This window comes from Dreissena polymorpha, chromosome 8 (genome assembly GCF_020536995.1).
Source record: "Dreissena polymorpha isolate Duluth1 chromosome 8, UMN_Dpol_1.0, whole genome shotgun sequence".
In the NCBI taxonomy this organism is placed as follows: domain Eukaryota; kingdom Metazoa; phylum Mollusca; class Bivalvia; order Myida; family Dreissenidae; genus Dreissena; species Dreissena polymorpha.
In genome coordinates this window covers 51,982,389-52,009,406 of record NC_068362.1, presented here as the reverse complement: position 1 = coordinate 52,009,406, position 27,018 = coordinate 51,982,389, and the positions used below count along the sequence as shown (strand labels likewise).

General features: G+C 34.6%; 2 protein-coding genes across 2 annotated transcripts; both read left to right on the top strand.

Moving 5' to 3' along the window:
* Positions 1-2,427, top strand: LOC127840818 (ctenidin-1-like). The gene is made up of 5 exons (XM_052369235.1): positions 1-18; positions 1,500-1,562; positions 1,681-2,020; positions 2,173-2,221; positions 2,350-2,427. Exons 2-4 carry the CDS (start codon positions 1,508-1,510, stop codon positions 2,189-2,191), a joined length of 414 nt encoding a protein of 137 aa, XP_052225195.1. The 5' UTR covers positions 1-18; positions 1,500-1,507; the 3' UTR covers positions 2,192-2,221; positions 2,350-2,427.
* Positions 2,197-22,073, top strand: LOC127840530 (microfibril-associated glycoprotein 4-like). Its single transcript, XM_052368945.1, has 3 exons — positions 2,197-2,221; positions 5,317-5,745; positions 21,448-22,073. Exons 1-3 carry the CDS (start codon positions 2,197-2,199, stop codon positions 22,071-22,073), a joined length of 1,080 nt encoding a protein of 359 aa, XP_052224905.1.
* The last annotated feature ends 4,945 nt before the right edge of the window (positions 22,074-27,018 follow it).

Genomic DNA, 27,018 nt, shown 5'->3' with positions numbered 1-27,018 from the left:
TGAGAATATCCCATACTGGTATGAACACTTTTGGTATTTGTTATTATTATTCAATAACAATTTGAGTCGTGTTCTGAGAAAACTGGGCTTATTGCATGTGAAGTGCTAATCTGGGAAGACACTTTACGCACATTCATTATGCCCAGTTTTCTCAGAACGCGACTCATTTGATAACAATAACATTGTGAAATGATATTATATAGATCGTATATCCGATTGAAATTATTTATAACTAACGAATTGTAGGATGTTTAAGACTGTTGAGGATTCATAGAATAGTTTGTTTAATTTGACCACGGCTTTTAGTCTTTAATTAAGTTGATCAAAGCATTTTTTTCATCCTGATGAAGTCTATATGAGTTGCGTTCTGAGAAAACAGGGCTAAATGCATGTGCGTAAAGAGTCGTCCCAGATTAGCCTGTGCAGTTCGCACAGGCTAATCAGGGACGACACTTTCCGCTTTTATGACATTTTTCGTTTCAATGAAGTCTCTTCTAAGCAAAAATCCAATTAAGGCGGAAAGTGTAGTCCCTGATTAGCCTGTGCTGACTGCACAGGCTAATCTGGGACGACACTTTGCGCACATGCATTAAGCCCAGTTTTCTCAGAATACGACTGATAAAGACAGCTTAAAATCATTCAACGCATTTAAAACAATGACTTGTTGGCTCTATTTTCATTTTTTTTTTGTTCAAAATGCTCATATGATCAAAATATAGTGTAAGGAACAGTTTGGCTGTAATGTTCCTAAATTGGTTATACATGAAGAAAGAATATTAAGTCTCAAATGTAAGGACTTTGTAATATCGGTATTTTGCTAGTGTTTTGTTTGCTCGCATATCTGCAACATTAATTCTAACTCGTATATTCTTTCAAAGCTTTTGTTGCGAACGTTTCCTATGTATTGGTCACAAGTAATGGTTCATTTTAGAAATGTTTGATGTACCTCTTGTTTTCAAGATTAGGCAATAATTTACCGACGATAGCAAACCTTTCCCCATAATATTTTTGAAAGTTTTTTGTTGTGGTAGCGAACGAATAATTTACATATGACTAAGCATAAACGTTTGTCATCAAAATGTTTAAGTTAGATTCAATTGCTGATATTTAAAATGACCAAAATATAAAACATTTTTATTATTATGTTTTATTATTCTAATAATCGTAAGATTTTATAGCATTTTTTGTAGAAAGCATAAGGAATCCTCCAGCATTTTTTGTGATAACTGTGCTAATTCTTATATATTCGACATTAGCAATACAAATGGTTATGTATTCACCAAATAAAACAGCTTAGATGTGTCTGTTTAAAACGATCGTATTGTAACGTCTTATAGAAGAGTCAATACATATTTTTGATATATTTCTAATTACATCGAAAGCAATTGGTTAATAGAGACAAGCTTAAGTCCATTTTCTTTAGTAGAAACAGTACTTGACATAAAAAATACATTACAAACGAAGGCATTGTTTGTTTAGTTTTTTTATAATACTTTTAGCAAACACAATGAAAGCTGCTATCCTCTTGGCCTTGTTCGTTGGCGTGGTCGTCGCCTATCCAGGTATGTTTCAATTATAATAAGTAAAACTAGCATGATCTTTAAAGATTTCCGTGTTGGAATGCTTACATGGAGTTAACTGTTTTAGTGTCGAATCTAATTAATCTCGGTTATGGAATAGGTAGACACGGCGGTGGATACGGTGGTGGTTTCGGTGGCGGAATGTACGGACTCGGAGGCTCTTATGGCGGTGGATTCGATGGTGGTCTAGGTGGCGGACTTTACGGAGGCTCTTATGGCGGTGGATTCGGTGGTGGTCTCGGTGGCGGACATTACGGAGGCGCTTATGGCGGTGGATTCGGTGGTGGTCTAGGTGGCGGACATTACGGTCTCGGAGGCTCTTACGGCTCTTATGGCGGTGGATACGGAATTGGTGGTCTAGGTGGCGGATATGGCAGACACTATGGTGGAGGTTATGGTGGAGGCTATGGTGGAGGCTATGGTGGAGGCTATGGCCATGGGTAAGTATTCTCCTCTCGTTCGATGAAAGTGATAGACAACCGTTCATATTAAATTAGCAATGTATTTCAATAAATAAAACACCCGACATTCGTATTTCGTACGCTTTAAAAGCTGTGGCATGAATCACACGCTGCGTTGTTTTATTTTCAAGGCACGGAGGACACTACTAAACCGCATGGCTACTAAACGTCGTCAGTTTGGTAAGTAGCTTGAATGTATTATAAGTGTACAACTGTTGCTATCTAAATTCTTATTATGACGCCTCCTGTTTGTGTGAATGCTTGTACGATTTCACCACAATTTATTATATTGCAATTTCCTGTTTCAGAAAACCGAAGACACCAAATGATTCTACTTCGTTGCAGTTAACACTGTTAAAAGAATCAAATAAATATATTGAATCCCATATTGATGTGTTCTTTTTTAATTATAGCATTATAAGTCGTTACTTTATCATTATGTATCGAATTATCGGAATGATAAATCATGCATTTATATAGGGATAATACACATTTTCGAGGGCATGATCATCTGCGGGCGCTCGAAAAATCCGTTCCTGCCCGAGTGCGCAGCACGTGGGCAGGAACGGATTTTGAGAGCGCCCGCAGATGATCATGTCCAAGAAAATGTGTATTTTTTGCTTTTATTGCATAAACAACTCACACATACCAAAAATGAATTAAAATAAGATTGAAAATAATATGTCTTGTTCATTCGACATCGACAAAATAATTCGATTATTTTATATGACGTCATACATTTCAAGGTTGTGTTTTACATGTACCTCACTCGGTCATCATCAGAAATGACGAGGCAGTTTTTGATTTAAAATGTGTTAAAACAGTGGATTAATGCAAATTTTAAAAGCAGCCGCGCAAAGTAAGAAACGAGGAATTATTTTGGAATTTAGTGGTCGTGACGGATAAATATATCGTCAGAATAAGTCATTGCTGTTTTCATAGATATTTCTTTCGTACAGGTCTATCTTATTTCGTTCCAACTAAATTTTCTAGAAATTTATACTGCCAACATATTGTCACTGAAGTATTTCAAGCATACAGCAGGAACGTTGAAGGTACATAAACACTTACATTTACAGCATAGTGTTTTGAAAGTGTTGAGTAAATAACCTTAACTTCATTGACGTTGACAATAAAATAAAGCTGTCGTCAAAGAGAGTGCAGATGGTATAATTTGAAAAATGGATTGAAATATTCATTGCCTTTATCCCTGCATGCATGAGGAAACTGGTGCTTATTCAGTTCCCCATTTATGCTTGGAAAGTCGTCGAAGGCTGGAGTTATTAACAAAGTTCATAATAACTTCATTGAATTCACTAAGAAGAACTAAAAAAAGACTAAGGAAAGTAACTGCGCGTGGACCAGTTTATGGATATGAAAAACACATAACAGGGCTTGAACGGCACGTGAATCGCCTTGTTAATGCACGATTTCTCCTGTTCAAGCCCTCCTTTTGCACCCCGCCAGAGGGCATTATATATAGAGTTTATGCAAAAATACATGGTCTGCACCAATCGTTTTAACCTATATCCGATTGGTGCGATTTATATTCAGCATTAGTATATGTATTTTTTTCAATTAACGAGAGTCATTAGAAAACAAAATGTTTTATTTAACATCCATTGATTGTTGTCCTTCTTTGTTGAAATACACAATGGAGAAAATATCACATGACAACATCATCCGCAAAGACGTCGTTGTTATATGAGTCTCGTTCTGAGAAAACTGGGCTTAATGCATGTGCGTAAAATGTCATCCGAGATTAGCCTGTGTAGTCCGCACAGGCTAATCAGCGACGACACTTTCCGCCATTACTGGATTTTCGTGTAGAATAGACTTCTTGTAAACAAAAAATACCATAAAAGCGGAAAAAGTCGTCCCTGATTAGCCTGTGCAGGCTTATCTGGGATGACACTTTACGCACATGCATTATGCCCAGTTTTCTCATAACACGACTCATATTATACCCTTCCACGACGCAAAAGCATTAGCCGCTACGACGTCGTAGCGGTAGACAGGTTGATCGGGGATTACCAAGGCGCGTATGTAACAAATACTCCTACTAAGAAATCATCTGCGTGTATTAAGGTCCGCTTTTTGGTATAATGAATAAAAAATTGAAAGGCTATACATCATTTTGTTAAAACTAAAAAATAGTTTTACCTTCGAATTCTCAATGATTGAGAGAATTTCCTCGCGTGTAAAAAATGCTTATTTTCCGCCCACCACAAAATGTGCTTTTATTGTCGGTTCATTTACTTGTCGTTGCATTGTCTCAAATGACAATTGCATGTTTACATGCTTCTCTGTGAATAACTAAATCCTTCTGAATATTACACAATAACATACAAAAACGTTCACAAAAACATTGAATCTTTGTTGCCAGTTTTTATTACCTTTAACAGGAACATTTTCTATTCTATTTGGAGTAAGTGTTACCGCTGCATACACTTATTGCATACAATCTTGGCTACAAATCCTTCTTAGACAGCTACCTCGAACCCAACAACACTTTTCTGTACGTTTTTTATATTAGAGACGGTCAAGCAGCGCAAAGGGTCTTCGATTGCCCGCAACTTACCCGTTTCCAGATTTGTACGCAAAAACGACTACGTAACAACTAAAGTATTGTTGTGACAATTCAATTAAATCAATGAAGAACAAATAACATTTGACTCGAATTGATATTCAGCTACTATAAGTAGTTGTAAAACACAACGACAAAATATGTATGCTATGACATGAAACAAAAACACGTATTATCTGATTTGATACCTACATAATATCTTTCATATTACTGACATTCAGTTTCAACGAGAAGCAAAACATTGTGCTTTATTATTGGCAAAACGTGTCTATATAACGTAAAACTCACATGAAAAGAACAACATAATTTACTAATTCTCACCAAAAATAATATACACGCCCAGTTTATGAGTAATAACATCGATAATTAAAATATGCCTATTCCTAAAAAACGTATTAGTAATCCAATCAAGAATGACTACTCGCTCAATCAAAGGACAATCTGGTGAAATAGCTTCTGCAGCGTGACGCACATATCAAATACTTAAGTTACGCCAAGGACCCATTGGTTATGACGTCAAATGAAAACCCGTAGACAGATATCATGACAATGGAATACACTATATATTATTCGTTTACTTCATGTGTGTTGCTTATTTGGATTTTTCGCCGAATTCAACAGTATTTTAGTTGCATCGCATCGGCCAGTTGAACTACTCTTATGTTTCCTAAGTAAGCTTGTTTACCAGGACTACGTGCACAAACCATTTACGGACAACTGTCCGACTTCAATCAGACAATAAACGGACAACTGCCCGACTTCAATCAGACCATAAACGGACAACTGCCCGACTTCAATCAGACCATAAACGGACAACTGCCCGACTTCAATCAGACCATAAACGGACAACTGCCCGACTTCAATCAGACCATAAACGGACAACTGCCGGACTTCAATCAGACCATAAACGGACAACTGCCCGACTTCAATCAGACCATAAACGGACAACTGCCCGACTTCTGTCAGACCATAAACGGACAACTGCCCGACTTCAATCAGACCATAAACGGACAACTGCCCGACTGCAATCAGACCATAAACGGACAACTGCCCGACTGCAATCAGACCATATACGGACAACTGCCCGACTGCAATCAGAGGTATGGGGATAATTGCGGTAAAACGAAGCCCATGACCAATCTCTACACAAATGGCGATCATTGGATGTGTTGCCCAGTGCTTTGCTTTTCAAAGATCATCCTTTACTTTATTGATTGGGTGATTGCGTGTAATCATATAACGAGTGTCTTCGGTTTAAGTGCTCTTTACATCGCGTTAAGATAATAAGATATATTAACATGAACATTAACGTGTGTAATGCCTGTTAGCATTAACCATGATATTAGCTGATTAACTACATTAAATGCATTGAACGTAAGTCAAGAAGTTGAATGTCAAATCTTGCCTAAATTAAGAATTTGTTTTATAAATTTTAATATCCGTAAATATATTTGCTGTAAATTGTTTATAGAATGTCAACCATTGTGATCTTACTCATATGTACTTAAGTGGTTGTTGTGAACATTTAAATTGCTTAGATAATGATTTTGCGAACCCATTCAAATATTTAATTTAGCATAGATGTACACTGTGCTGGCATTCACTGCGTTTGAATTTATTTCTGTATATTATATTGACCTACGATAGGGTTAAAACCTCCATGAAATATGATATCGGTAATTATTTAATTAGCTTAATTTAAATGTCTTTTTGATATTTATTTCCGATTTTAACGCTGTTGATTAACGTTGTTTGGTTAACAGTGACAGTTGTCAATTTATTCAATGATTTTAAAATTTAATAGTGATTATAAACAATTAAGGGTTAGTCAAATTTTCAAGGCACGTCAAGATGTATTCAAATTGTCATAATTAGCTTCAAATGCACCTCGAATATTATTTCTTACTCAAGCGGTATCGTTAAAGAGATTTTACCTATGAATTATTTTAATATACTCACTCACATATCAGGTCGTTAAATCATATACAATGGCGAAATAGTTCTGCAAATTTATATCAGTTTAAAAATATTTTTTTATTTCGTCGCATACACATGTAATCAATACAATGAAAACCAATACACTACTTGTGACAAAATATGCAGGAGAAATATATATATATAAATATTGCTTAACATTGAGACTGCAACGTACAATTCGGCAGAATTTTTTAAAAGCTTGAGGCTACTGCTATTTATCTCTTCTATCAGTAAGAAGTGATGCTGATATGGTGTACACAACTAAACGTGTAACTTCAATTAAAAAAATACAAACAGTATAGCACATACGAAGGTATTAGTATATAATATAGGGATGGGAAAAAAGATATAAGTTTTAATACAAAAAGCAATAGACTAGTGTAGATTGCAAGTTCACATTTGTCAGCATTAATTTAGAGTATGCGATTCTGCAAATTAGTTGATCATAAATATAAGTCGTTTCATGAAATTACAAACGATAAAACTATCCACACAATTAAACATCTCGTCACGAAACCCCTCGGATATATCATAGTGATGTTTATCTCACCTTTTCTATCCTACACGGCATATTTTGATGCTGCTATACAAGTTTGTTCAGTAAAGATTAAAGGGGCCTTTTCACAGATTTTGTTATGTATTCAAGTTTGTCATTAAATGCTTTATATTAATAAAATTCAACTTTGGAAATAAAAATCTCCAGTAAAAAAACAAACACAAGAATACAATAAAAAAAGTAACCCTCAACTGGGCTCGAACCACTGACCCCTGGAGTCTTGTGGTAAAAACTAATCCGCCCAGATCACTCGGCCATCCGTGCTCATGCTATGAGTGGCTGTATTTTTTAGTTTATATAAGCAATCCTTGTAGTTTCACAAAATATAACGAAAACAACAGAACTTTCCAAATTATTCAATCGTTTCGCGTTTCAACGCTGTATGATTTTCAGGATTTTATATCGTCAAAAGAAAATAATAATGGATATTTTAGAGCATGGTAAATGTTCAGTATTACTATTTCCTCACAAATATCAAATTAAAACCAAAAATGTGCGAATCTGAAATAACTTTTTTTTTTATTTTGTCAATTTACCAAAACGTGAAAATGCCCTTTTAATATTGCGGAAATAGTAATGATAAGACGACCGATAAATAACGCTGTAGTACTTTAGTAGTGTATTGCATTTGTCTGAGACGAATATCGTTAAGATATTTTTTTATTTATAATTTTGACGTTCCAAATAGTTCAACTCCATTGTAATAAAGGCGAAGAGATAATAGTATGAAAGTGTCTTGTGTACATATAGGATCTTGCATGAGTGGTCGTTTTGTATTGAATATATTAAACAAGTCATCTAAATAAAGATAAAAACGAGGCTTGTCGAGTTTTTATCTTTATTTATATGACGAGTTTAATGAATTTAATACAACATAACCACGAATTTAAGATTCTATTTATAACATGACCAACACATTTTCTTTTTATTTTATGCTCTTTTCACCGTTTATTCACATTGTAAAAGAGTTTAACTGAATAAATTCGCTGGAATAATGACGTCATTTCGTCAAAAAAGTGACGTCATTTCACAGTTATATAACCAGTGTAATAAATCCCGTGTAATAAACAAAATTGAGCATTACGTTATTTCACTCCTGGAGTGTAGGTCATGTTATAATCGAATTTATCCGACGTGTTCAAGAAAGGTTTACCAGTTAAAAGTGAGGCTGAGCATGATTCAGCATGTATACCCGAAAATATTATATATTTAAGTATATAAAATCTTCTTTTGACACATCTTTTACTTACTAGCTTTAAAAAGTCAAACCTGTGCTGGCGGTGGAGTCACCAAATTGTTTGTATGGATCAAAATCACCATGTTTATTTTAGATAAGTTATTTTTAAAAATCTGCGTCCATTTTCTTTCAAAAAGAAAAGAAAAGTCATTTACAGTCTTTTCCGTCTAATCCGTCAATTGTTGAACAAAATACTAAATAAAAAAGATCGCGTTATCCGAGTTCATCCCACATTTTTATGAAAACTAGAATGCATCCCCGCTGTTATCATTTGAGCCATATATTCCAACACTGTTCTAACATTTAATTATACAAAGCCATATTAAACACACATATACGCTATAATGGAAAATGAATGCGCTTCAAAATACCAAGACTTTGAATTAAAAGATGCAAGAAAATGATTACGTCAGCAGGCACGTGCGATAAGTATAGCAATTTGTTTTGCATTGCGAAACTAATGGAAACGCTGTACTGATAACATACGGCTATTATTTGTATACGGTACATTAATGTAAAATCTAAACATTCAATTCATGTATATATTTACATTTGAGAATACATGTATTAATATGTCGATACATTTGAAAGAGTTAAATCGTTTTCAAATCTCCAATCAAAATCGTCTTTATCGCACAGATCTCATTAATAATGAACAATACATGCATGACATCGCAATTAATGGCTTGAGGCACACAAGACAAGGGATTGAATTTGACAACAGATGCAAATGGAAACATACGTGACAAGGTATATAAACCGATAAGGACACAAACACACATATACAACATTGAGCTAACATGATAATATCCTTCATAGTCCCTCCCTTCTTGAAAATTTCTGCAAACATTTAAAGTTACAGTCGACCAAAATGAAAAATATTCGAGTCCCGGCTAAAAATTAAAATATATAGAGAATACAATTTTCTTTAAAAATAGAATAGGAAAATCGACTTACACGGAAAATCCCAAAGTTATTTTAAGCAAGCATTGTTTTATTATTTTAATCGTGCCGAGCTTAATAATTACAAAAAGATCAGTAACTACCCTGTTTTTCTGTTTATCATACCTCTACGTGACCGATTTTTAAGAAATAATGAAAAAAAAACGCTAAACAATTGCAGCTTTAGCGTGAAAGAACCGGGAAAGAACATGCATTGTGTCGTATGAGGTGTTAATAATGACGTCACGAGTACGCGCACTTAATATTTGTAAATAATGTTTTTTTGCTTTTTGAGTTGCTTTATTTGTTAAAAATATATTACATCTTGGTATCAAATTGTTTGTTTTGTTGAATCTGATTAGATTTTACTAAAAATGATTACTTTATAGTTGATTCCGAGTAATATGACCATTCTCCGCCGCGCGTGACAGCTATATTTCATCACTGCCGAAATAGAGGAAAATTTATTCCACAGTGGTTTATTTCGACAATGCACGTCTGATGATGGGATAAAAATTATACGCATATACACTGTGCCACTACGTCTTATAAAAAAGTAACTTATAATGCAATTTACCTCCCACTTTCCATAAGCTTAATAAATGAAAATAAAAATAATAAATTGAATACAAGAAATGTTTATTGTTCATCGACACTTTAAACATATGAACCAGATGCATGAACAAAACATTTGAAATGAACATGGTTACAATATAATATTAATGATGAATTACCAATTGAAATATTCATTTAATCGCACAGACAAGTGCAACACATTAGGGTGTCTGTTTTGATGCACTTCACATATAGAAAGATTAACATGTAGAAAGTGGGGGATGGGCCAAATATGTCGTTCCAATAGGCGAATGAAAATTTAATATTTGTAAAACATCATCATCATCATTCCCTTGACCGCTTTGGTCGTTGGGGTGGAAATACAGGACGACGATACAAAAATCCTCCTCCAGTCAGGTCTGTGTTCCGTTGAGAGAAATATATCCATGGAAATTTACCTTGCATAAGCTCATTTGCTTGTGTTTTTATTGTTCACAAGATGTATTTTATAGTTGCTCTGTTTGTAGTTCTTTTGTATGAAGAATGTATTGTGTACATTTTTGTGTATGTGTAGATATCTGTCCAGTAGGAATCACTGTACGTATTTTTATCATAATTTAAAGGCATGTGCTACTAATTTTATATTATAAAACTTTCTTAAACCAAATGGCTAGTGATCTGAACAATGTCTCTTAAAACTGCAGAGGATTAACTGGGAAATTTAAGAGGCTAAAGTTTTTTTTTTATTACTTCAAAGAATTAAATGCGAATATAAATTTCTGCAGGACACATATTTTACTCCTGATATGTACAGTACCATTCAGAATGGGAGTCTGGATGTTTTTTAAACAATTGTTCATCTTATTCTAGGGGAACACGTTTTTTCACATCTAATAGCATTGACTATAAAATACACAAGTCTGTTACTGATTCGAATGGTAATTTTATTGCCCTTGGCATTTCTGTTAATGGATATCGCTTTACAATGCTTACTTTATATGGGCCAAATACTGACTCACCTTCCTTTTTTAAAGATATCTTTGAAGTTATTGATAGACTTGAAAATGAGGCTTTTATTATATGTGGTGATTTTAACTTAGTTATAGATCATGTATTAGATTACTTTAATTATAAAAAGATAAATAAACCTAAGGCTCGAAATACAAATTTACAATTTATAAAATGCTACAATCTTGTAGACACCTTTCGACAACAAAACCAGTCAAAAAATATTTACTTGGCGTAGAACAAATCCCATACAACAGGCTATGCTGGATCTATTTTTAATCACCACAGATTTCTTGCAACACTTTAAATGAACTAAAATTGAACCAAGTCTTCAATATAATCACTCTATTATTATTTGACACTTAACCTTTGGCAATTTTTCACATAAACCAGGTCTTTGGAAACATAATAACTCTCTGCTGTCAGACATTGTTAATGTATAGGAAATCTGAAAAGAAGATGATATTTAGCTTCAATATGCTCTACCCATTTACAACTATCAAAATAAAAAGTAAAATCCTGAGAGTGAATTACAGTCTCCAATTAGTGATCAGCATTTTTTTTAGAAACTCTGCTAATGGAATTAAGGGGCAAATCTACTTCATATATGTTTTATATAACAAATATATCAAATAATAACAGCCCAAGCAGTTCTGGTTTCAATGCAGATTTTTATAGAATGTTCTGGAAAAGAATTGGTTTCTTTGTCGTCAGATCCTTAAATGAAGCTTTTAATCGTGGAAATCTATCTATTACACAAACTCAAGGTATCATAACCTGTATTCCGAAGGGTGATAAATCTAAATTGTTTATACAAAATTGGCGCCCAATTACGCTCGACTGGTCATTGTCGGCTCGGGTACTACTTGCATGTACACCGGGTACTCTTAAGTATACTTACGTGTACCCCGGGTATGGTAAATATACTAATACGTACCCGGGAATTTTAACACTAAATCGGTCGTTGTCGGCTTTTTTTTAAATTAATTATGTTCACGTTTATGTCAATTTTCTGTTAAATGTCCTCCCTATTATTGAAACTCATACTCAAAAAGCATGTTGATGCAGTTTTGTGTAAATAAAAGTTTGTTTAAGATAAACAATATCGTTTTACGGTAATCGGTAGCGCGTTTTACGACATTTAATTTTGAGCGGGAATACAACTCGGGTGCAGTCTAATATCGACCCGGTACGTTTAAGTATATTTACCGTATCCTGGGTACATGTAAGTATACTTAAGAGTACCCGGGGTACATGTAAGTAGTACCTGAGCCGACAATGACCAATCGAGCCCCAATTACTCTAGTATATACTGTTTATAAAATTGCGTCTGGAGAAATAGCTTACAGTTTTTAAGTATTTACGGAAAAGTTAATTTTTTGTGTTTAAATAATAAAATATAAATTTGTTTTGCTAAATAAATCACAGGTCTTATTATACAGAGAAAATATAATAGTAAGGAAACAATAAGTTCTGATCGCGCTATTTGGTGTAAGTACTTCAGGAACACTTCAGTAACAAGTGTATTGATTATACAAGTTGGTAATTCATTCATAAGTGTCAATTCACAATTCAATGATCTGCAGCTGACAATGTGATCCTGTTAAAGTGTTCAAAAGTGTCACAGTTCTTACCTTGCCAAACATTAATGTTTTAGAGACAATCGAATATAAATTTCCACTTTTTGTTTCGGTGTAAATTAAAAATTTTACTACAAGTTGTCAACTTCATGCATCCAATCATCGTACTATGTTGTCAGTATACCCTTGAAATTTCTTTCGGTAAAGTCACTTCAAACACAATGGCTTTTTTAAATTCACTGCATACATTTTCTGGGAAATAGTACTAAACGCCGTGGTTTATGCATGCACATGCTACCAAGCATAGTTGTTGTTGTGCACAGGGATATAGGAATCTCCAATTTATTAGGTATAATGGAAATATTTCTTAGTTTCTTAATATTTGGACACAACAAACAGAAAACAAAGATTAATTATGGTCGATGCGTTGGACAATGTCCCGATATGAATTGACCTTATCGCAAAGTCCCGATATGAATTGACCTTATCACAATGTCCCGACATGAATTGACCTTATCGCAATGTCCCGATATGAATTGACCTTATCGCAATGTCCCGATATGAATTGACCTTATCAGTGGCTTTGATGTATTAGTATGTTAATTGTTTAAGCCAATGAATTTATGGCGACACGAATAACGATTGGCATTTTGCCTCTTAAGGTTTAATGCACCAATTTATTAATTATCATTTTGCGTTTGATTGTGTTGTGTATGGTCCACAAACTTTTGCTTTAATATAAGCAAATATTGTACTTTCAAACAAGCTACCTTTCTTTTGTTAAATCCTAACAGGCATACACGACAATCTTGCGTACTTGGAAACGTAACATCAAGTGATGCACCAGAACAACAATGAAACATTTATATTGACAGCACATTATTGATGTATCATTAATATCTTACATCTGAATGACTTAAGATTAAGCCGATGAAGTAACCTACGTTCATTAAAGCTGAATTTACTTAATAAAAATATTTTGTGAAATGGCCACAATACTCTGCCAATTGTTTACAATATGTTTAACTTGTTATAAACGTATTTGACATTAGTTGCCTGCGTGTGGATGTAATTTTGGGCGAACTTGATATACTTCCAGTGCAAGTTAGGATTAACACAAACAAGCTATGGTATTCCAATAGAAATATATCTTGGAAACACAGTGTATATAACCTAGGCGTAGATGATGTCTTAATAACAACTCAATGTTTTACACAACGCTATGAACTTATGAAACGGTGTATGCGTTTATGACTTCAATGCTGCTTTCTATCTGTTCCTTTTGTGTTGTCTTAAAAATCTAATGTTATATTTGGCCAAAAAGATATTCTATAGTTATATTTAAAGTGGCCAAACACGTGCTTCTCTAAACAAACAACGATCTTCAAGGTAAAGCCGTTGCAAACAATAGCGATTCGATACGTTTTGCAGATGTGCGAAGTATATTCGGAAATGAATATTATATAAGAAGACACGATGATCCGATTTAATGCAATGTTTAATTAGATATCGTTAAAACCCGTTTTGTTTGCACAAGTATTGTCCAATGCTTCCACAACTCTTGTCTCTGTCTGAGGAAAAACTATACGCATTGTTGCCATGAATACAAAGAATATTTATTTTTACTTTAAGTCAGAAAGTATTATTGCATTTAAATATTATCCATGTTAAGACCTAGTAATTGTCAAGTTATTAGATGCTTCAATGCGGGGAATCAAACAATCTACTAGTAAGAAATGTTTTTGATGAGCCACTGTGCTCATGCCCGTTTTTAAGCATAGTTTAATACATAGAAAATAATTGTACATCCTCATTTTTTAAAGGGTTGTTCATGTATCATCAAGATAATGTTGAAATTTGTGGGGAAGGGAGGTGACCCTCAATTACCAAATGTTATTTGGATTTTACGGTTATCTCTCTTCCATCATCTGTTCTGCACTTCCAATATAGTAATGTTCGTCTAATGTCCTAAGAATGTTAATGAATATTGAGTCTCTCATATTTCTTTTAAAAGAATTTTCATGCTTGTTTTATTGAATGTATATGTAAATATTATGTAGATTCTACCATGAAGAGTGAGACTGAAATAAACTATTAAACCTCTGTATGTTTAGAAACTCCGGTTTGTAAACTGAAAACGACATGTATCCTACGCTGTACCAGTGAGTAATGCAATAGAATTCCTACTTGCGTGAAATACACATTCTGGATATTTACAGGGTTTGGATAGTCTTTGTATCTAATGTGTTTAATAAAAAAGCTTACCCTAACCGATTGTTGCCGTTTTCTGCCCCACTAAGTACATAAATTGCAATCAGCGCTCTTGCTTTGTTGATTAAAATATATAATAATTCACGTATAGAAAATAACAGAAGAACTAACATAAGGATTTTTAAATAATGCATATGTTAATGGTGGGCAGCTTAACAATTTATATTTTATACATGTGTTCGCTTTTCACCTTGCTGGTGAATTTAAACATAAATGTATGTGAAATGTTTTTGCGAGGTCAATCACAACCAAATCAACAAAGCTCGTGCTATAACTAACAAACGCATTCATGCAAAACCAGTAGTCACGTCATTGAACGGTCAATTGACGTTCATGAAGTTGATACACAATAATATATACGAGAGCTTACACATCATTTTTTGTCAAGTGAATTCGTTTACAAAAATGACTATTACGTAAAACAAGTAATCTTAAACAAATCTATGATTTATTTGCGATTACAACGAAGTTTATTAGTAAGAGTGTTACTATTGCTGAATTACCCGCAAACCGATAATATACTTAATGAGATTTTTTAATATTTTCGCCTAAGCAAGTTTGATCTCCACCTTCCCCTTTACATGATGCAGGATCACGTGACTTTGTGATGTTTCGAATTAAACGTAAATGGATGTTATCACACCGATAAGTGGTGCTGTTGTTTTTTTTCGAATAACTTTTTAAAACATAGTGAATTAAAGACCGACTTTATGCTGCTTATGGTAATGTGAAATACGTCAGAATTACTTTATTTAATAAGGCCGCGTTCTAGTTCAACAATTCCTTGTGTACTGCACGGTTATGCTTCACGCAACGTGAAATGTTGTCACCGATTCTAGACGTTTTAAAGGATTTATTATTATTACTCAAGACATCGACACAAACTGCTAGAAAAACTGTCTTTTATGCGCTAAAGAGTTTTGCAAATGTATTTCAATAACTTGAGATAACTGAAAACAAAAGTTATTAACAAAGGGTATACATTCTGTCGAGCCCGTGTGTAGACCCCTGTAAACCCCGTTGATTCTGCGCCCTGATTACTAATCATTCACGCTTATGGCAGATAATAGGTTGGGAGAGCTGCATGATTCAACATTTGTTGGAATCTCCAAACTCCTAAATGGGAGAAATATCCACAAAAGGTACGGGTATTACAAATAGTGACAGAGGAATTGTTACGCAAGGTCATCACTAAGAATAATTTTCAGACATTTGATGATCTAGCAATGTATTTTAACAGCATAGCTTGTGCCCGTCGTACGTCTAAATTGTTGGTTGATTGTTTGTTTTGGCATGATTTGTTATAATATTATATGTTCGAGCAGAACGAGGAGGTGTTTTGCCGCTGCACTTGGCATCACTTCAGTTCATGTTACCATACCTCTTACTGCTGCACACCCAAACTATTGGGAGATACGGCCTCTATTATCCAAGGTCCATGTGAAACATGCATAAAAGCGCAAAAGGCAAGTTCTTAAAGGAGCCCATACACCAAGCACGTTCTTAGACTGTTCGATCACGTTCTGAAGAAAATGCAGAACGGGATGTTAACTTGCTTGAACGTGTTGTTTTGGTCAGAAAAAAATCTACAATATGATTGAATGACGTTCATACACAGTTCGCGCTACGTGCAGCTCGCTCCTATCCCGTTGCCAGTCTGTCTTTATCCAGTTCAAATCGGGTCTATTTTCCCATTGTCCCCGTTGGTATACCGTTTCCAGTCAGACCGAGCCCGTCCTCAGCCAGTTCGATCACGTTCGTACGCAGTTCTTCTTTATTCGTTGTGCAGTTGTAACTCGTTCAAAGGCAGGTCTTACTCCGTCCTACTACGTTCTTAGTACGCAAAGGATGTAGTTGCAGCCCCGTTCTGCACGGCGATTAAAAATCGACTACGTTCCTGCCAGTTCTCATTTATGTTTCACGCTTTGAGTAGATCAGACGTACAGTTGTAATGCCTCCAACAAATAATTCCGCCAAATTGGCAGTGCGACTAAAGGCTGTCGCAATTAAAAAAATACACAAATCAATATCTCAACTGAAAAACCTCAAGAAAATGCAGAAGGTATTGAAAATCCTGAATCTGCCAAAACTAAAAATAAAAAGGAGCGCGCTGTGTCTCCGGTAGCTTCAGATAAAGGACCTACGGCTATTCTTCTCTTTGGTTTTAACCAAGTTCTCACCCAATAAGTTCTGTGTCGTCTCCGCCTTCTATCTCGGCCCAACAAAACATTATATTGCTGCTCTGCTTCTAACATAAATTGCACGAAGGCAACATTTAAAATTTGAGAAAACTATATCTCTATTTATATGCACATTGTCTGAACGTATTGTATTTACGGTTTGAACGTTGTAGCAACTGCATCGAACGAGTACAACGTACTTTGAACCTTCTGCTAACTCCTTAAAACGAGTAAAAACGCACTAAGCACTTACTGAGAACTAATAGAACGTGTTGCAAACGTTGTAAGAACTTATCTTTTAGTTTATATTTATTTACACGAAACAAGATCGTACTTGAGACGTAGTGCGGACGGGATCGGTCTGTCTGAGAACGGATTAGATGGACTAAAACGGACTCGATCGGTGTGGCATCGTACAGGTAATTTCGGTCCGATCGCACTACGTTTTTGCAGGTTCATAACCCGATGAGCTCCGTTCCCATCTTAACAATGGACAATTCCCGGGGGGTAACTTCCTATATACGGGTATAAAGAAGTGAGCCAAAAGTATGGGGTGTGTTTTTCGACTAAAATTATAGATATGGGTATGATTTTGAGCATCTAGGTATAGATATGGGTATTGAAATCAGACATTTGCTTGTATATAAATGCATATAGATTTGAAAGTATCAGTATCAAAATGGGTATGATAAATTTCATTATTGTATATAAATGGGTATCAAAAAGTAAATTTCGCCCAGCTTTATCCGCAATCACATAACCTGTAAATATACAGGTGTAACTTGGAACATTACAGGGGTGACAATAGAACCTATTGCGTCCAGTTATGGTACACGAAAGTCTGTCCGCAAGAGGAAGGGCAATATTTTACGAATCGGTGTAGCAATAATAGCCACATTATAAAAGTACAAAGCTACATGATATATTTAATGTGTTTTGAAAATCATAATATGCTAATGAGGACAGAGTTGACCTTTGAAAATTAAACAATTATTGTGTTTTATGACTACAATATACAGACATATTTTCGGCAAAGTTGTATAATACATATATAAAATTTACAAATAAACATATAATAACAAATTCAAAAAGTATACTGTATTGATATGATAGAGATTAAAATTCTAGTATGAATGTGTCCACTTTATCAAATTCTAGTATAGAAAACGGTCAAGTTTATGAAATTTGTTGTATTGAAATTGGTCCACTTTCTAAATGGTATCGTATAAAAATGGGTCTGCTTTTTCAAAAATCTTGTATCAAAATGGGTCTACTTCATCAGAGTTCCGGTATAAAAATGGGTCACATTTCGGAAGTCTTAGTGGGACACCCTTACCCTTAAATTTGGGAAGTTACCCCCCCCCCTCCCGGGGGGACAAACATGGCCGCTGTTTATTATTAGTATTGTCAGGAAAGTAACTGGTTATTTATTATAACATATACGAAGCAACTCCGTAAGATTGGCAGTTGCTCCGGAAAAAGTCGGGGTTTATGTACCCTACGAATCACTCCGAATGACGTCATCAAAGTTATGACGTGTACGGAGCTCTCTAGAATAGGAGTTTACGGTCTTAACTGAGCGACGTTTCGGCGATGTTCGTAGCGCACGGAACATGTCGAAGCGTATAGTTTGAAGTAAACATGCATATTTAAAGATAATCTATTCATAACAATTATTTATATAACAATAATAAACCAACATAAACTCCGACATCTAGCTCGTTAGAGTGAAAACAGCAGAATAAAATTTTAACATCCATTATACTCCAAAAGATTGATGGAACGCCCATGACGACAATTGACCAGTCGCCAACTCCGCCCACATTTTGTCGATCAGCCAATCAGATATCGATTTTTCACACACCCCTCAGCAACGCTTATCTGGCCGCCATTTGGTCCGACAAACAAAGCGTGTTGTACATATGGAATGGACGTAATTTTTAAGAGTTTACACAGATTTTATATCAAATGCATGATCATTACTGTTCGATCATTATTCAAAATTGTAGGTGCTATACATACTTTATAGAAGGTTATTATTTTATCTTTATTTCTTGAACATATGAACGAGTAATGAGAAAACAACACACAATAAATAGTTTAACCACACCAGGTGTGTGTTCTATAAAACGTGTTATACCGTTTGATGCACAATATTATTAAGCAGTTTGGGCAACATAATAATTGCCACACGTGCTTATTAATCTCAGCGTAATTGTCGATGATTAATAAATAACAGTATGTTGCGTGGATCTCAGAATGAAGGAACATTTAGGCACTGTTAGGTACTGTACACAAGAAAAGAAAACTATTTAATTACTTAAATGATTTCCAATTATATATTTATTTTCTGTGGATCATAAACAAGGGAAATCATTATAAATTTTTAACTTAAATATTGTTTTAACTAAAGTAAAAACAACACAAAGGTGATTTCAACGCGGCTTAAATTAGCCAGCTTAAAGCGACTTCAAGTGTAAAATGTACGGCTTATAATACAACAACAACATTTCTAATACAACATATATTGGTACGGGGAGAAATGTGAACATTGCAATTAACATATAAGGGCCATCTTGTTATAAATAAGCAAATGCATAATATGCTAAATGTATTCAATTCGAATGTTCGTGAACAGCACCGTAATACCAACATTTCATTTTTTGATAGTGAAATGTAACAGGTTCGCATTAAACATACATGAAATAAAATGCATATTAGACTATCTGTTAATGAAACCACGAAATTAGACCTGTATTAAATTATGGTTACAATCAAAATTTAATTTATATCCAAATAAAAAAATCGGTGTCTTTTTAAAAATAACACAATAAAACAAAGATCTAAACATTTTTAATAAACAAAAAACCCATCATGATATGGATATGTCATTTGCATTTAATAAAAATATTTTCAAAATTATATATGAATAGCCACCGGGTTCACTGTCAGACGGTTGAATACAAGTTCAAAATCAATATGAAATAAATGCTCATTTTTACAACGGATTTTTCATCACCTCCCTATATAATATGTATAAGAAACATTTCTGATAGTCAGTCTGCCGTTAACTCATTTATTTTGATTACGCCATTTCTCTCTGAAGTTTTTATGATTGTATTAACGTTTAACAAAGCAGTTTAGGTTAGTGTGCGGCTTTAATAATTCATTTTATAGAAAAGAGCATAATACATCATTACAAATATAGAATTTCCCTCACGTAATCCGCTATAATTGCGATCTGCTTGTCGGAGTTTTCTAATCACTAGACCACGTGACTATGTGGGCGGAGCGATCGATAATTTGGCGACTGGTCAATTCGATTCGTCTCCGAGTTAGTTACTATTTTTAGAACGAGGTAACCCTGACATGTAGGTTGTTTAGCAATTATAATGACAATTAATCATGCGTAGTAGCATTTCATGACGAAAACTTTCTAACAATATAATAAGAAATATCTTTTAATAGATATTCGGTGAACATGCTGACTTTGAAATAAAGTTTGAAATTTATGTTTCTAAATAATTAAATTGAAAAACAAAAGTTAAACAATTGTGTGTTTTTTTACTTGTTAGTCGCATATTCACCGCAAGAAATGTGTGTTACTAAAGGCAAACCACAGATTAGTGTTATTAGATACAAATTATACTACGGGAGTTCACATCATATGTGTCCTCGCATGGCTTATTATGAGTTTATTTCTCCACCATCGAAATATATCGTGGAGTAAACAAGTAACACGGATTTCCTAATATTAACCAATGGTACGATCGACTAGTCTAGATTCACACCAACTCCGCGGCATTGGCTGTATGCGGGGAAAACAAAACACCTATCAAGGGTACAAAACAAGCTGACACATTTATTTTAAATTAGGCAATACCAGATTACAACAAATGTGCAACCACGTTTTTATTCAGGTTTCCACAACGAAGAAGAATTTACCAGTTGCAATAAAGTTTATGCGCTGACTTGCATTTCAAGAGCTTAATACGTTATGAACTATTGCCACACCTTATCTACGCGAACTTGACGTTAAATATAAATGTGATGGAAAGCTTTTGGGAATTTGTACGTCAATGCATATCTCGCTCCAAAGATCTTACGCATGAATTTCAATTAATTGCATTATTCAGCGTATTTAAACACCACATCCATCATCTTACTGCATTGTTTACGCCATAACCAATGCGCAATCATCACCACTAATCAGTCACAATTATCATTTTTAAATACACGTTTGTTTTGTTTAACTTGATATATATATATATATATATATATATATATATATATATATATATATATATATATATATATATATATATATATATATATATATATATATATATATAAATATATATATATATACGTATATATAGGCTGTATAACATTTACTAGTTTGTTTCTGTCATGATAACCATGGCCAGAATATGTTATTTATGTTTTGTCTTAACTCTTGTCAACATATCAGCTAATAAAATCAACACTGTAAGACTTCACATGGACTTCACAGATTGTTCCGACTTGCTCCGACAAGGGTTTACTGCTAATGGTGTTTACACCATCTACCCATCGACTCTCTGGCGACCACTTCAAGTTTACTGCGATCAAACGACGGCTGGGGGTGGCTGGACTGTGATTCAACGGAGACAAGACGGTTCAGAAAACTTCACCAGGCCCGCGATCGATTATGCCTATGGATTCGGGACCCTGAGCGATGAATTCTGGCTGGGGAATGAGTTCATACATCGACTTACTTCAACAGTACCCAATGAGCTGAGAATAGAGTTGCAGGATTTTGAAAACGACTATCGCGAGGCTCAGTACGGACGCTTCGTTGTGGGACCAGAATCCGATCTGTATAGATCAACGATTTCATTCTTCAGAGGGAACGTAACAGATTCTTTGATTTCTGAGCTCAACAACAAGCAGTTTTCCACTGTCGATAACGGTCCATCACGAACCTGTGCAAAGGATTACAAAGGCGGTTTCTGGTACGGCACGTGTCATAATGTGAACATTAACGGGTTATATCTTAAAGGGAAACACGGAACATACGCTGACGGTGTTATCTGGAAGGATTTTAAGGGATATCATTACTCACTCAAATTCACCGAGATGAAAATCAGACCTCATTAAACTTTCTACAAGAGTTAAACACATGCCACAACCCAAGACAATGGTCTGAACATTTGTTATTAAAGTTATAAATATCTTATTAAATGTTTAATTATTCGGGAAGTGTTTTGTTTGTATGGCTTCACTGGAAAAATAATAAAATAATAAAATAATGTTAAAGAGTAGCACTGGCATAATTCGTGTTGAAAATAGCGGCATAAATCGACATATACAAATTCATATATATATTGATTAGATTAATGATGTTAATTTATTATCAGAATGTTATATTCGTTGACCTAAATGTTTTACTCATATTTGATTCATACATAAAAAGCGACACTTTCTATAAAAAGCTATTTTCATGCTGCAGTTGACCGGTTGAGGAGTAGTTAATCACGTGCGGTTTCTCTCCTTCCATGTGTTGTCATGCTGTTTATTTGTGTTTAAATAATAAAATATAAATTTGTTTTGCTAAATAAATCATAGGTCTTGTTATACAGAGAAAATATAATAGTAAGGAAACAATAAGTTCTGATCGCGCTATTTGGTGTAAGTACTTCAGGAACACTTCAGTAACAAGTGTATTGATTGTACAAGTTGGTAATTCATTCATAAGTGTCAATTCACAATTCAATGATCTGCAGCTGACTATGTGATCCTGTTAAAGTGTTCAAAAGTGTCACAGTTGTTACTCTGCCAAACATTAATGTTTCAGAGACAATCGAATATAAATTTCCACTTTTTGTTTCGGTGTAAATTAAAATTTTTACTACAAGTTGTCATTTTCATGCATCCAATCATCGTACTATGTTGTCAATGTACACCCTTGAAATTTATTTCGGTAAAGTCACTTCAAACACAATGGCTTATGTTAAATTCATTGCATTAATTTTCTGGGAAATAATTCTAAACGCTGTGGTTTATGCATGCACATGCTACTATGCATAGTTTTTGTTATGCACAGGGATATAGGAATCTCCAATTTATTAGGTATAATGGAAATAGTTCTTAGTTTCTTAATTTTTTGACACAACAAACAGAAAACTAAGATTAATTACGGTCTATGCATTTGAAAGTCCCGATATAAATTGACCTTATCGCAAAGTCCCGATATGAATTGACCTTATCGATGGCTTTGTTGACAAAGTCCCGATACGAATTGACCTTATCGATGGCTTCGTTGACAAAGTCCCGATACAAATTGACCTTATCGATGGCTTTGTTGACAATGTCCGGATATGAATTGACCTTATCGATGGCTTTGTTGACAATGTCCGGATATGAATTGACCTTATCGATGGCTTTGTTGACAATGTCCGGATATAAATTGACCTTATCGATGGCTTTGTTGACAATGTCCGGATATGAATTGACCTAATCGATGGCTTTGTTGACAATGTCCGGATATGAATTGACCTTATCGATGGCTTAGTTAACAAAGTCCCGAGTTGAATTGACCTTATCGATGGCTTTGTTGACAATGTCCCGATATGAATTGACCTTATCGATGGCTTTGATGTATTAGTATGTTAATTGTTTAAGCCAATGTGTTAATGGCGACACAATAACGAATGGCACATTGCCTCTTAAGGTTTAGTGCACCAATTTATAAGTGGTCATTTTGCGTTTTGATTGTGATGTGTATTTGTTACCCAACCAGAAATAATGAATTAGTCTATAATAAACTTTAAACTTTCAAAAATATTCACTCCATATGTCTGTCCGATGTTCATCCGTTCATCTGCCTGACCGTCGACAGAAAAAAGAAATAATTCGTGCACGAATTATTTAATTAATTAATGCACGAGTTAATTAATTAATTAATGCACGAATTATATAATTAATGAACGGATTAATTAATTAATGCACGAATTGATTAATAATTGCACGAATTAATTAATTAATTAATTAATCTTGTCTGAAAACAAATCACATTATCTTTCATTTCAAATATTTTCTTCTCTAAATATTTCATTTTTGTCGACGGTCAGACAGCTGGACGGATGAACAGCTGACAGACATATGGAGTGAATATTTTGGAATGAGTACAACAAGTTTCATGAAAACATCATGTTCACAGTCGGAGTTTTTGCAAGTTTAACTTATGCCTAATTTACTACCTATGACCTGAAAGTTTACATAATAAAATATCATCCACTTATCGTGATTTTTTTATTAATTAATAAGATTTTGTATATCATTGAACACGCAATAAACTGTCTTTCACTATATATATTTGATTTAGAGACTATGAACAGATTCACCGTGATATAAAAATCATTATTTATTTTACAAATAGATGAATGTGTATAATAATCATAAATATAAACAGTTTTTGTGATGTATTTAAATGTCATCGCAGGCTTTGGAAGTGTATTTAACAAAGGACTCATTAGACATTAACTGACAAAATTGTTACGTATCTAACGATAAGACATCAGGTTCAATATTCATAACATTATCAAACATATTTTAGCGAATTCTGTCATACCAGTTGCTGTGCATTAACACATGTTCTTTATTCATTTGCTATGTAATCGAGGCAGTGAAATCAAGTCCGTTAATGTTCGGATAGTCCCTCATATGTCTGATTCTATTCTAAGAGGTGCAACCCCGCATCTTAATTAAGCCAGTTCACTTCTTCTCACCATCGACACACTATATCATTTAAGATAGGATTCAGTCTCAAAACTAGTTTTAAATGTCTTTTAAGTTCTTAATTTATTCCGTCCGCCTATCGCGCGTTAAAGCCAACAGATTATTTGGCACAGTAAATTTAAGTATTAATATGAAGCATAATGTATCTATGCCAATGAGAATATATATGGTGGTTACGAGGTAGAACGCTGTCTTTTTGCGCTTTAAAACATAAAAAATAATAATGTTTGTCGAATTTGACGTATACGTCTAGAAATCCTACTTCCGGTTTTAAAAGCGGTACCGTTTGAAAAATAATAAACTACTTGCTAACTAGGCTATACATTAAATTTGTCTATGCCAATTAGACTATATTTGGTGGTAACAATGTAGAAATCCGTCTTTTTGCGCTTTAAAACTTAATAATCACGTTTGTCGAAATGGACGTAAACGTATAGAAATCCTACTTTCGGGTTTAAAAGCGGTTCCGTTTGAAAAATAATAAATAACTTGCTAACTATGCTATAGATTTAATGACAATTTTGCACTCTTTCAAATTGCATCTATATGTATTGATTAACATGTATTTCATTTCAAGGTCAGAGGCTTTAACGCATGTTTTCCAGTTGTTTTTATATTGTTCAAAAAGTAAAGTCACTACTTGATCGCTTATTCGTTTGCATGTAGAGTTTGGTATTACATTGTCAGTATATATTTCCTCGATGTTGTTTGATGACAATACATTGTCTATGTCTATGTATATATTTTCAAACGTTTTACGGTTACGATACGACCATATGAAAACTCGTTTGTTCAGTCGCGTGCTGTCCATGTTCACACAGCGGAAATGGTGTCCCATTATGCACTTCTACTTACGGACGATCGGAAGTTCCGAGCCCATACCGCCATTGACAGCCGCATTCGGTGTGTACCAGCCGACGCCAATGACGTATCGTCATGTGCGGTGCTGTACATCGTTGACGCAGAAGATTTGCTTGGCTCCCCATATAGCGGCGCAATAGTTGATGATCCGTCATACTTTTGAATCGTAGAGCTTGCTGGTGACATCAACCGGCATCCCTCCGAACACTTTATCTTTGGAGATGAGTAACCCCAGGGCACGTTTTGCTGAGTTAGCTACACATTTAGCTGTAATATATAAAGTATAAATGTTCTGCCAGTACGAGTCATAGACACATGTAATGGTCTGTAAATTCAATACTTGACTCACAACAAATGAAGACGGAGTTTGAGCATTCTGCGTTTGGACAGCGGAAGTGCATTATTGTAGTTTTCGCTGTATAATTGTCATGAAATTTCCCTTACACAATTTACTTTCGATGTCTAATAGTGTTTTTAAATATCTTTTTCGCTTTCAGCAATAAGAAAGAGGTCATCGGCATAGAAGAGATGGCTGATCAGGTAGTTGTCGATATCTATTCCAACGTAACTGGCGTTAAAGCTGTGACTCAAGTCATTTATGGACAAGTTAAAGGGAAGGCGTAGAGAGCAAACACCCTTGTTTCAGACCAGATTCTATACAGAAAGTGTCAATTATGTAGCGATTCACTTTAACAAAGTATTGCACATTCGAATCCAGGGAGCAATTAAAAAATCAACTTAATGATAACGGAATGTCATTTCAGCAGAAATAATCTTTGTACAAGTAACTGCTAAGGAAACACGCCCTATGGTATGCCGCTTGCTACAGCATATTTCTAGTCACGCAATCAACATATTTTAGTTTTTTGCAAACAAAGCGAGCGTAATATATCATAATATATTTCATCGACCTGATTATCAATACAATTGGGATCGCATCGGTCGTTCTTCAAATAAAAATAAAACGCCGACATAAACTAATGATATATACCCTACTTCCTTGATTGCTTTCGGGTTAATTGTGGTTTAAGGTGAGAACAATACTATATATAGGATCGCACGGGCAGTTCAAAACGCGTTGGCAAAACACGAGATGTATGTACTTTATCTTGTATAAGAAAATACATTATGAGTTGCGTTTTGAGAACACATGGCAGAATGCATGTGCGTAAAGTGTCGTCCCAGATTAGCCTCAGCAGTCCGCACAGGCTAATCAGTCCGCACAGGCTAATCAGGGACGACACTTTCCGCCTGAGTTGGATTTTTACTAAGAAGAGACTTCATTTAAACGAAAAATGTCATACAAGCGGAAAGTGTCATCCCTGATTAGCCTGTGCGGCCTGCACAGGCTTATCTGAGATGACACTTTTCGCGCATGCATTATGCCCCGTTTTCTCAGAACACGACTCCTTATATATTTTGTTTAATCACATGTTGTTAGTAC

Bases quoted from the DNA above. Each gene is read 5' to 3' on its own strand.
- LOC127840818 (XM_052369235.1), top strand. From the start codon at position 1,508: ATGAAAGCTGCTATCCTCTTGGCCTTGTTCGTTGGCGTGGTCGTCGCC. The intron at 1,563-1,680 runs GTATGTTTCAAT...GTTATGGAATAG, and splicing joins CGTGGTCGTCGCCTATCCAG to GTAGACACGGCGGTGGATAC.
- LOC127840530 (XM_052368945.1), top strand. From the start codon at position 2,197: ATGGCTACTAAACGTCGTCAGTTTG. The intron at 2,222-5,316 runs GTAAGTAGCTTG...CTTGTTTACCAG, and splicing joins TACTAAACGTCGTCAGTTTG to GACTACGTGCACAAACCATT. The intron at 5,746-21,447 runs GTAAAACGAAGC...TGGACTTCACAG, and splicing joins GAGGTATGGGGATAATTGCG to ATTGTTCCGACTTGCTCCGA.